Here is a 12,404-nt window from a genome sequence, read left to right on the forward strand (position 1 = left end):
TAGTAATTATATTTAATTTCAATTCTCATTTTTTAATCAAAGATTCTTTAAGCCCCACAAAAGATTTAAGAAATAGAAAAAACGAATAAAAAAAGTAAATCATAAATCATAAAAGTACGCAACCATTGGAATTGGATTTTGTTCATAAATATATAGCATGTAAACAATGTCTACCAATGCATAATAATAATAAAATCACTTCAAAAAATAATCCATTATAAAAAAAAATATATTTTGCTTTTCATGGATTGTGTTGCTTTGATTTAATTTGCATATGCATTTTTTTTTTTGGGCAATATAAAATTTCTATCATAATGGTAGCATGAAAGGCCAACAATTATTAAACAATTGAAATTTCATCATAATTTTTTTTATAAAAAAAGTTTACGATAAAATAATAAAAAAATGCTTATCCAATGCATAAAAAAAAAAGTCTAGTCATTGCCGGCTTGCTTCTATTTTAAAATCAATTAATGTTCATATAATTTGAGAGAGATGTTCCAATGTGTTATAGCCTGTTAGAAGAGAGAAAATTTTCCTCTGATTAGTGACATAATTAATTTATGGATTCTTCATTTTCATTTCTCTAAATTTCAAAACTTCGAATTTGACTTATTTTTCTTGATATTCTTCCAATTATCAATGCTTTATACTCGAAAATTATATAAAAATATATAAATTAATCACATAATAGTATGTAAGAATGTTGAAATCACTTTTAATACCACAAATACTAAGAAATTTTTTCAATTATTACTAGATTTCAACTTCTAAAGTATATATCATGTCTTTTTTTCATATTTTATGTGACACTTTTCTTCCACGATAAGGCCAAAGTCTTGAAGGTATAGCTAGCAGATTTTGATTGATAAATTTTTTTTTTATTTGAAGCTATCGAGAATTGAATCATAATCACTAAAATTAAGAATTCAACATTTAATTAATAAAGTATATGAGTACACAAGTGATTAATCAACTAAGCAAATATTAATTATTTGCTAACAACTATTCAAGAAAGGTCATGGATTTTATTGAGTTGGAAAATAGTTGGAATCCTGATATATAGAGAAAATTATTTCCAGAAATTGCACTCAGCAATAATATTGTATAGCTGTAATTTGCCATACAGATAAATTATAACACAAATGCAACTTTTGTTGCAAAGTTATTCACATCTTATCATTATTATTTTTCTATTTTGTGGCCAAACATTCATATCTTAATTAAAATTCCAACAAATTAAGAAAATGAAGGTTTTCAATTAATTCACCAAAGCACAATGTTTCCTGATTTCACCTTGCTCGCCAGTGAGGGCTCCAACTTTGCCCATCTTCACCATTGACTCAGCAAAATCCTTTGCAAAGGTAGATACATGGGTAGAAGCCTCAAGGATGACATAAGCTTTTGTTTCTGCATCATCGAGAAGGGCAGCATCGGATTGGAAAAGCCCTCTTCTTTTAGCTACAAGAGTGAAGTAATCTTCGTCGAACGTCCTGAAGCTTCCAGGGTCCATCTCCACCAGTGTTGTGGTATCTCCAGGCTTGCATTTTTGCTTCAATTTCACAATGTAGTTTGGATCCAATGATGGGTCAGTGTCACCTTTGCCAGTGAAATTGTAGAGGCGGTTGCTGAAACCATTGCAATGAGATGTCCCAATGGTGTGTGCTCCTGTTTAATATTTCGTTTAAATAAACAAAGGGATATAAATTAAGATCAAATCTGACGGTTCAATATTGAATTTTTCTATTTTACTTTAATTTTATTGAAATTTTGAATTTTGCCATCATGACATTATATACTTACAATTCATGTGACAAATTTAGTTTGATTTTCGTCAATTTCGTTATTTTTTACTTTTTCAACATCAATAAAATTGAAATTACAATGAAAATATTCAAATCAAATTGAAATACACAAAGATAAAAATCAATATCGACCTATAGTATAATAAAAGGAACAAATAAAATCGAAAATACCTGATAGAACTGCTAGATCTTTTACACTTAGACCTTTAGCAGCAAACATTTGTTTTAGTTGTGTTATGTTGGCAAAAGGAGCAGGCAATTCTGAGAAGACCTCATTCAAAATTGAAACTCTTCCATCTCTTCGTCCAAGAGGAACTTCCCAATAGGGCCCATGTATCTGAAAATGAATTTAAAGCAAATGAATTACACAACATTAGATACAGGATTTTTTTTAGGTGTGTCTACTTATAATATATATATATATATATATATATATCTATAAATCATCTATAAGTTTATTAATTTTATCGTGAAAATGGTGTCCATGAAAAAATTTTTAAGGTGTTTAAGAAAAATTTTTGTTCAAAATTTCTTATTTTCCTTGTCTATGGAAAAATTTTAAAGGTGTCCGAGAAAATTTTTTCTTTTTAAATTTTTGGGATGTCTATGAACACTCTATTTCAAATGATAGATCTGTTTATGGAGCTAGATGACATATTATTTGGTTTGATTAAAAAATTTAGAGAAGACAAATAATATTGACAGGTAGAGTTACCATGGAAACTGAATCTCGAGCAACTAAGGCAATGATATCTGCACATGAAACCACACCAGGACATGCTTCTTCGACTGCAGATTTAACAGCATCAATCACATTGTAGCCTCTTAAACTTCTGTTGGGGATTGCATCTTTCTCAGCTTGGTTGGTCTTTGTGGAATTTAGAAGCACTGAGCCATCACAACCCTGAAATAATATCAACTTGTCAAATGTTATGGTAGTTGATTTTGATAGCCATAACAGTATACCATTGAAATCAAGTGCTTAATTTGCTTTATAATCATTGACTATATATATAGGGATAATTACAATTTTATTTCTAAAACTTGGCTCTTTTTTCAATTTCAGCTCTAAATTTTTTTGTGTTGTGCATTGTATTGCTTGTGGGTTTTAAAATTAAAAGAACTTAAATAATTTATTAGTGGTGGTGATCAAATAATGATATTTAATTTTATTAATATAATTAATGTTAACTAGTTTGTGATTTAAGGTTTTGTGAATCTAAGGACTTAAATAATAAAATGAAATATATACAGATTTGGAGATTTAGCAGTGATTTAATAATGCTTATTTTTTTGGTTCTTTACTGGATTTAAAAAAAAAATCGAAAGTTGTTCTCTTGATCACAAATTCAGCTTGTGTAAAAGTAACAATTTTAGGACTGAAGTGAAAAAAAAAACTAAATTTTAGGACCAATGTTGTAATTATCCCTTTTATATAATATTTCAAGGCATCAATTATTTGTAGTAAAATGGAAAGAATAAAGCATTCTCAAATGAATATTAGCATTTGAACATTTGATTTAACGATATATAAATATTTGAATTTTTTCTCATGATAAAAGAAAATGAAGCAATCTTTAACAACTTACTCTAACGAAGCAGTCATGGAAATGCATCCTGAGCAGAGGAGCGGCAAGAGTTGGAGCTCGAGAAATGACTCGATAAGTTGCCTTCCAGATAATTGACTCTGCATTAGGGCACGTCTTCTGGTAATACCCGAGTTTCAAATCCTGTGCATTGCCATGGTCCAAGACCGGAAGAAGAAGAATCAGCTGAAAACTGAGAAAGGAGAGAAGCTTTTGGCCTGTAGCCATTTTGTCTTGAGGAGATTATTGGACTTGATTTGTCCGAGCAATATGGTATATGCAAAAGAAGATGGGTTATATTTATAGTTAAGCTTAGTCCCTTAACTCCCTTTGAACATGGCAGGATGCAAAACTGTCACTGCATTTGTTTATGAGTTGTTTTTTTTGTTTTTAAATGCCATAGCAGGGATAAGGGAAGATGTTGCTGACATTCAAATATCAAATTTATTAAATGTCGTTTTTTAAACATAGCTTCATAAATCAATTTATCTAAATTCCTGATTGTATTTATGAATTGATTTGACATGGTCAATACTGACAATACACCACAGAGCTGACTTCCAATCACAGAAGGGAGTTTTTAAAACCATATCTCAACTTGTATTGAAGTTCCATTTTTTTTCTCTTTTTTATGAAAAAATTCAATGCAAAATACTGTATACAAACAACTTACTATTAATTACTGAATGCACCAGAAAAGAGAGAGAGAGAGAGAGAGAGAGAAAGAGAGAGAAGTTGGCTAGACAATGAAGAAAAAAATAAAATTTCTGCTTTTGATTAATGTATGTATATATTTATATATATCAATTATTTCTGTACATTTCTTCTTCCAATATCATTGATCTTATTCTCAATTCCATCTTCATAATTGCACATGGAAATGTACTGATTCTGACCATTAATCTTGTGATTAGCATTTAATTTGAGCATTATAATTAATAGTTGACAGCAGCTTAAATTTTAAATATCGATAAGATACATCCCCCTGGATCCAAAATGTAGATATATATATATATATATGCTGACAATTAAATACAACACTATCCATATGGATTTGGAATAGTTCATTGTACTGTATATTGCCTGTTATTAAACAGCTTGCTTATCAATCTCAACTCTCAAATTTGCAACTATAGATCTGATATAAAAAAATTGCAACTATATGAGCTGTAAGTGCAGAGATTTATTGACCTTTGACAAAATAATATATAATAATGTCCCAACTTGAATTTAACATATTCTCTGATTGGAAGTCAATGTATTTGATTGACACCCTAACATGGTCATCACTATAACCAATGGAAATGCAAGATTTACTTGCCAAATTATGACAGAATTATTGTTGATGGTTTCCTTTCATGCTTTTGTCTACTATAATGATTTATTCACACATGAATCATGATCAAAGCTTAATTCCTTGGCATGTCATACATAAATCAAACACTTCTGTCATTTATTCACCCAACTATGATACTTGGGTCGAAGCTAAAATCTCTGAGACCCCATATAAAGAAATTCAAGGATGGACCATCAAATCACAAACAGCTTTATAAGCATAAATAGAGAATTGAGGAATCATGCAAGCACATTGCCATTTAAAAATGAAGCAATATATATAATTATATACAACTCCATACCGTTTGTTTCTTGACATTACTTGCACAATTGTTAGACTGTCGAGAAATTGTTTAATCATTGTCTTTACTGAAATGATTAAGATAAACCCAAAAGGCAGTTCTGACTTTGCATGCTGCCAAAGCAAATCACAACGAATTAAGCATTTTCATGTACGTCCTTTAGATCCTTGAAGAGGCCAAGCTTCAAAATTCTTCCAACTATTGACCAAATTAACCAGCTCGCCCCTCCAAACCATCTCATATATATAGTTTAGTTTACTGATCACATGCTGCATAGACTGCATAAATCTCTATCTTGTACCAAAAAAAAAAAACCACTGATTTCTACTCGTGTGTATGCCTGAATGTTTATAGAACTTATTGTTGGTGTACAAGATAATTTTTGTTCTATTCACTCATGACTCATGCTTAAAATCACATACAAAATGCAATTCGAGTGAGTTTACTTGACTGGCAAATTTGCAAAACAGTTATGTTTAATTGCCAATTGGTATGATTTCCAATTCATCCAACCTGAACGATCACTCATGCATCCTGAATTTAATTTTCATGCTTTCTCATTTCAAATCTCAATCTCGGACAAGGGAAAACACCATAAAATTTGTTGCATTGGTAAAAAGTGATATCTGCCCTCCCGCAAAAGTTTGTTGCAACTGCTTTAAAACTCGGGAGTGGCACAATGAGGGTTATGATTGTTGCCTGCTGACGCGAATTTGCCATCGATGTTGATTTCCAGGAACCTGTTTTAGAAATCAAAAGAACGTTAGAACAGCTCCTGGGAATTCCAGTGGGAGGTCAAACTTTTTTGTATCTGGTTGGGACCAAGTTGATGGACTTGAAATGGAAGATTACCCAATCGTTACTCATGATGGTAAAAAAATCAATCTAACCCCGAAATCCCTTTCACCTCAATTTAACCATTGCTTTAAAATACAAATCACTGTGAAATTTTCATCTAAGCAGATTACCATTGAAATTGACAGAACAGAAACAGATAAAAGAATGTCACTCTTCTTTTCAGGAACAGAATTGGCGGATGACTTTCGAAACCTGGGTATGGTATATCTGAATTTTCAGACATCATTGTTTCCTAACACTATGAATCGTTAAGGGCAGAACCTCCAATAAGGGAGCTGAATATAGTGGCGCAAATGTCTTCAAGCTTTGCTAAATGCAGCTACTATCCCTGGAAGTGAAAGACCCAGTACTTCTAATGATTTGAGATAGTTGCTGCCGAGCAGAAAAATTCTTCCCCAAGATGATTATTTGTTCATACACAAGCAAAGGATCATGCGTGAGAATTGTAGCCGTAGGTGGCATTGTGTTGAAAATGTGGATTGCCTCTATGTATTTAGAGTCACTGTCAGTCGTGTTGGAAATTGAAAGACATAAAGTCTGTCAACTAATTATATTTCCACTAATTATACAGTAGGAAAGCAGGAAATTTAGTTTGAACTTTTAATTTAAGTGATTCTCTTGGAACATAAATAAATACTTTCAAAATTAATTATTTTATAGATATGACAATGCTAGACATTAAACGATAATACATTCAAAATAATCTGAAAAATAATACAAAAAAAAATAATTTAAAATTGATAAAAATTATATATAAATTTGATGAAAAATTTATATTTATATTTTTATATATTAATACAAATTATGATATAATAATATTATATTTTATACAAAATAAACATAATAATGATATACAAAATACCAAATCTTTTTTTTTCACATCCAGCCTCTAAAAGATAATTAAAAACTCCATGTCCACATGACATCAATTCTTCGAGTTTTCTTTTGTTTCATACAAAATGAGAAAAAATAAAATAAAAAAAAACATTGGAAATTCCAAAAATGGGCTAACCAGACAGCCCAAAGAAGAGCTAAGAAGCGAAGCAAAGGTAGCCGAACTGAACGTTGTTATTACACACGTCGTTGCCTTGTTGGTCGTACAAAGAAAATCAGTAGATAAAATAAAGCATAAAGGCGTTATCGAAATTGTTGTACTTAACGTTGAAGTTCTTAAAATAAATTCTTTCGTATGTAAATATATAGCAAAAAAAAGGAAACATCTCTTCCATAAGGAAATTTTCTTTTGCTCTGCCTTTTTTTTCCCCTGCTTTGAGGTTTCAACTGATCAAAACATCATCTTTGTCTCGTCAACATGAACGACTTACTTACGGTAATTATCAATCACTTTGCTTATCCTCATCAGTACTAGTTGACTTTGTTAATGAAATTAAGATCATGAAATTCTTCGGTTCTATCTCTTTTGCTTGATCAACCAAGTTTTCTTTTTCTCGTATCGTTTTGGAATTTGATGCTGAATTGGATGTTTGTTTTTGGGTTTCCGGATTTTTTTGGAACTGGGTTGGTGCTTCCTAGTTTCAAGGATAATCCTGGCTCTGTTATTTCTATTTTGAGTATGAAAGTTTCATTTGTTAAAAAATTATGTTCACTTTATTTCAGATTACTATTCTAGCATCACACTAAGTTCATTCTTTTTTAATGATTTTTATCTTTGTCTTTGTTGGTTACTGAGAATTTACTAGGAATTTTTTTTTTGGTTGATTCTAAGTTCAGTAGTTGGAACCAGTATTTGTGCCATGCTTAGGTTTTGAATGATCTTTCCACTATATAAAAGAAGTTATAATTCTCATATGGACTGAATTGGATTGGGGGTGATATCTTAGTTTATCTTGCTTTGTTCTGACTTCTGTCAGTTCTTTTTCACTATGATAATTTAATTGTGATAGCTTCATTAGGCTTTGTTTTAGGACTTATGATTTTATTATGTTCTCGATCAGGATTCATTTGTTGGGGATGCCCGAGGCCATGGTGATATCGAAATGGGAAGACAGGTTCCTGGAAGTAACTCCGACATGGGAATGGAAGCTTTTAATAAGCAGGTCTGCCATATGCTTACAAAAGCAAAACAAATTAGCTGTATTGTTGTTGATTTTAATGGCTAAATGACTATTTGCAACCCTATGTGTAAAGCTTGAAAGTTATTATCAATAAATTTATTGAAAATTCAGATTTTCTTCAATAAGTCTAATTTGAAGAATAGAAATCTGCAAATATAGCTGGACTTTTGAAACTCCTTTACTCAGATTGTCTTTGCTTATTGTTGGCACTTTTTTACCTTTTTCTTCTTTTTAAGTGAAATTCATCTAATTGCTTCATGCTCTTATTATTTGCAATATAGATACAAGAGGTTGAGAAACTGGTGGAAAAGCTCTCTGAGTTACTTAGGAAACTCAAGGTATGTAGGATATTCACCTGAGATTATTTTAACATTGAGGGTTGTGCTGAGATAATTTTGTGCTATGTTTTTGTATGTTAAAGTCTCTGCCTCACATGTAGTCTTGATATCTTATCAGTGTTTCTGCTATGTTGAAACGTTAGAACTTACTGATTTGGTCCTGTGTCGTATCAACTTTGGCTTGATCATTTTCTTCTCTGATATAGCCGTAGTTTGTTCCAGTTGTGACAATTGGTCTGGCTGGCAAGATTCTGCACTCAAAATGTTAGTACTTTATAGGTTTGGTCCAGTTTCAAATGTAACGACTTTTATTTAGATGTCGTCTGCATAACATTCTTCAACGAAATGTGCTTTTCAATTTGCTGAACTTCAGTAACTGATTATCAGGAATTGTTTTGATAATTGAGGACACCTTTTTCTACTTCATAGGTCTGCTGTACTGTGTAAATCTCTTTGAAAGTAAATGTCTAGCTGATTAATTTGCTTTTTATTATCACAATTTACATACATCTAATTTGAACTTTCTGCAGGATGCTAATGAGGAATCAAAGTCTGTTACAAAGGCATCTGCTATGAAAGGTAGAAAGCTTTATCCTTCCAATACCAACCTTTGCAGATTGAATATGAGCATTGCACAGTAATAATGCTTAGACTGTAACTCAGTTGCATATCTGACTATTAACTATCATCCAACTTAGGTTTCCCTGTTAGGGGCTAACTTACTTGAGAAAAATGGATATAAAGTATATTAGCAGCAACAAATTTGTGATGAAGTTTAAACGTGGGGAATCTTTTTTGTGCTGGTATTCATTATCAATTCCTGACGATGCTCTTCACTTTTCACATTTATTTAAGTTCCATATTGTCTAAATATAATGTAATTTATTGAAGCTATCAAGAAGCGAATGGAGAAAGATATTGACGAGGTTGGAAAGATAGCACGTAATGTCAAAGCAAGATTAGAAGCAATCAACAAAGATGTAACTTTTTTGTTCATTTTTCTCTTCAAATGTCTTAACTTTCAGGCTTTAGCGCTATGTAATTGAAGCCTGGTTGCTGATTTTCTCTCTTTCTCTTTAGAACTTAGCCAATCGGCAGAAACCTGGATGTGAGAAGGGAACAAGCATTGACAGATCCAGGATGAATGTTACAAAGTGTGTTGCAAATGCTTAGTTTTAGGTCCTTGTCATTTATCTAGAAAAAAAAAAGTTGATATTTGTAATTATGATTATTTTTTGCAGTGCTGTGGCAACAAAATTCAAGGATTTGATGATAGAGTTTCAGGTATATCTGCACATCATGGTTGGCATCTTTTTAGATACTATCGGTTTTCTCATCTTAATATTCTGTTTCAGACTCTCAGACAAAAGATCCAGGACGAGTATCGTGAGGTTGTCGAAAGAAGGGTCATTACAGGTTAGGATATGGGGCTTACCGAGTGCCAGAACTACAAAAGTAATCTGATTTTTTTTCCTGAATTAGTCATCTTATTATTATTCACCACACTTCGTGTTTTTTCTTTAATTGCTGTTTGAACAGTTACTGGGACCAGACCAGATGAAGAAGTGAGTCTAAGTTTGATGTTGGAATTTTGGCTCTAACTTATTTGGATGCTATTTTAATCTGCAAAAACGTGTTCTTGTCTTAGACAATTGACCGCCTCATTGAAACTGGAAATAGTGAGCAAATTTTCCAAAAGGCAATTCAAGAACAGGGTCGAGGACAGGTAGGGCCCTCTTACATTTCACACTAATTCACTTTGAAGAAACAAGGGTTATCATGTTTGTGCCATTATCATATTTGTTCTAAGTTGCATCTTTTGAATTGATTACGGAAGTTATTAAAATGGATAGCTCCTAAAATAGGTTGAAATGTTTGAGAAACTCATGCCTAGAAGATCAACAAGTTTCAAAATAAAAGGCTGACCAGTCTATACACCGAACCAATGGAACTAAAACAGCATTAGGACCTGATCAGAGTGGCATATGTTTTACCACTTTTTGGTTGTACGCAACTTTGTTATAATATGATGTGAAGAACCAAAAGTGGACATGCTGATGTTCGCATGGGAAAATAATTATTTGCTTATGTAATGTGCTTCGTTAATACGATTTTGATGTTGGATATGGTCATAGATACTAAATACAGTGGAGGAAATCCAAGAAAGGCATGATGCTGTGATTGAGATTGAGAAAAAGCTTCTTGATTTACAACAGGTAAAATCCGCATTGAGCCCTTAGCATGTATGATGGACTAACTAAGCTAACTTTTCTAACGGAACTGTCATTTTTCAGATTTACCTCGACATGGCAGTTCTTGTTGAAGCCCAGGGAGAAATTTTAGATAACATTGAAAGTCAGGTTGGTTCCTGTTCTCACATCTCTTGGAGCATTTTTGCGTGCTTATTAGGTCGAAGGTTGTGTTTTGCTTGCCATTGCATGTTAATGGTATCGTGTTCAGGTTTCATCTACAGTCACTAATGTCCAGTTGGGACAGTTGCACTTCAAAATGCAAAGAAATGACAGGAGAGTACACGAAAACGGACGTGCATTGCCATTATAATTCTCCTAACCATAGTTGCTGTTATAGTTGTTGGAGTCCTTAAGCCATGGAACTGTAGCTAAAGGTGCTTGCATTAGTTCCTCTTTGTTGTCTGACCATGTAGTTATTTTGGAAGCACTATTCTCATCTTACGGTCTACCTTTGGCAAAAAAAAAAAAAAGCCCTTAGATGGTCTACTATATTAGATTTATTATTATTATTATTATTAGCTGTTTATGAGCTATTTGGGCAATCTACATTGCCTATGAAGTTTTTAAATTTAACAAATGTATTAAAAAAATTAGTAAGTGTATTTTTTGTTATATTAATTTTTAAATTGTTTTTAATATATCTAAAACAATGTATGTCATCTTATTAATTCCGTTGATAAAGTCCATAGTTATAAGATAATTTTTCATATGAAACCATCAAGCTTAGAGCTACATACTTAATGTAGAAATCTCAAACTCTTATGTTTTGTTTGGTAAAAATGGTGAAAAAATGATAAAAAAAATAAAAAAATTTATTAATTTAATAATTAAATTATAAAGTAAGAGAATAATTAGTATGTAGCTATGCAAATTTCTCCTTTTTTATTTTTTTTAATAAAAAAATTGAACATTCTTACCTTTTGGGCTAAGATATGGCATGTTTGAGTTTGCCAATGGCTGATGGGTCAACATTTTGTCTCTCAATCAAATGGATATGGACCACTTGCATATTTGACAATTACATATAATAATTTGATTCTTGGCTACCATCTGTTCACAGGTTACAAATGCAGTGGACAATGTGCAATCAGGCACAGATGCTCTCCGAACTGCAAAGAGCTTGCAGAAAAAGTCAAGAAAATGCATGATGATCTCCATAATCTTGCTCCTTATTATTGCAATCATCATTGTGCTCTCTATTTTGAAACCATGGAAGAAATGAACAAAGGAAGGTTGATTCCATCACTCCCATCCTTTCTCCCGCATAGGTAGTGACTTGGATAGCAACTATAACAGGTTCTGATGAATTTTTTCTTCTCTTTGTTCACCTTTTGCATACTGTGTTTCAAAAACTACTTAGAAATACTCTACTGTTACAAACTTACAAGAGGATTTACCTTCAATTTTTATCACTATTTTCTGCTCTAAGGTAGCCTAATCTGCTACTCCCTTAATCCTTGTTAAAACCACCCAAGTACTTAAAACAGATGGCACCTTCCAATGTCATATCCTTACTACAATCATTTTTTTTTGTTTCAAACAATTTAAGAAAGAAAAAGAAAACTTTAATTACTGATTTCAGGAAACAATAGCATAATCTGAGTTTTAGATTCCTGCACAAGCACACGGCTGCATGCTCTCAAGGTTAGTGAAATGCTTTCTAGTGATAACCAAAAGAAACTCAAGGAGACGATGAGGTCATAAATAATGAAATGCTGGAAAACGTACTGGTCAAGACACCATTTTTTCTCGTATGGATTTCAATGATAACAGGTAGTTTCTACCTACTGGGTAAGGTTCTTTTTTTTTTTTTTTTTCATAATCAAAACTCACAGTCCCTCACAGGTTGGAAT

General features: G+C 32.0%; 2 protein-coding genes and 1 pseudogene across 4 annotated transcripts; 2 read left to right on the forward strand and 1 right to left on the reverse strand.

Annotated features, from left to right (window-relative positions):
* Positions 1-1,161: 1,161 nt before the first annotated feature.
* On the reverse strand, positions 1,162-3,671 carry LOC111288124 (peroxidase 27-like). 2 transcript variants are annotated; one of them, XM_022878892.1, is made up of 4 exons: positions 3,395-3,671; positions 2,521-2,709; positions 1,977-2,142; positions 1,162-1,668 (listed from the first exon to the last, which is right to left on the reverse strand). In XM_022878892.1, the coding sequence occupies exons 1-4, from the start codon at positions 3,617-3,619 to the stop codon at positions 1,262-1,264; spliced, it is 987 nt and encodes a 328-aa protein (XP_022734627.1). In that variant the 5' UTR covers positions 3,620-3,671; the 3' UTR covers positions 1,162-1,261. The 2 variants fall into 2 exon arrangements, with proteins under 2 accessions (XP_022734627.1, XP_089616206.1); XM_089760080.1 differs by having other exon boundaries at positions 2,521-2,724.
* A 2,036-nt stretch (positions 3,672-5,707) lies between these two features.
* LOC149519381 (uncharacterized) lies at positions 5,708-6,524 on the forward strand (annotated as a pseudogene).
* Positions 6,525-6,953: 429 nt separating this feature from the next.
* On the forward strand, positions 6,954-11,796 carry LOC111287474 (syntaxin-132-like). Of its 2 annotated transcripts, none has more exons than XM_022878063.2 (13): positions 6,954-7,216; positions 7,842-7,943; positions 8,243-8,299; positions 8,830-8,878; positions 9,191-9,279; positions 9,380-9,453; positions 9,541-9,583; positions 9,655-9,715; positions 9,839-9,864; positions 9,948-10,025; positions 10,435-10,515; positions 10,594-10,659; positions 11,612-11,796. In XM_022878063.2, exons 1-13 carry the CDS (start codon positions 7,199-7,201, stop codon positions 11,771-11,773), a joined length of 906 nt encoding a protein of 301 aa, XP_022733798.1. In that variant the 5' UTR covers positions 6,954-7,198; the 3' UTR covers positions 11,774-11,796. The 2 variants fall into 2 exon arrangements, with proteins under 2 accessions (XP_022733798.1, XP_022733799.1); XM_022878064.2 differs by lacking the exon at positions 11,612-11,796 and adding an exon at positions 10,760-11,005 and having other exon boundaries at positions 7,053-7,216.
* The last annotated feature ends 608 nt before the right edge of the window (positions 11,797-12,404 follow it).

This window comes from Durio zibethinus, chromosome 4, assembly GCF_047325235.1.
Source record: "Durio zibethinus cultivar Kanyao isolate XHJ-2024 chromosome 4, ASM4732523v1, whole genome shotgun sequence".
NCBI lineage: Eukaryota > Viridiplantae > Streptophyta > Magnoliopsida > Malvales > Malvaceae > Durio > Durio zibethinus.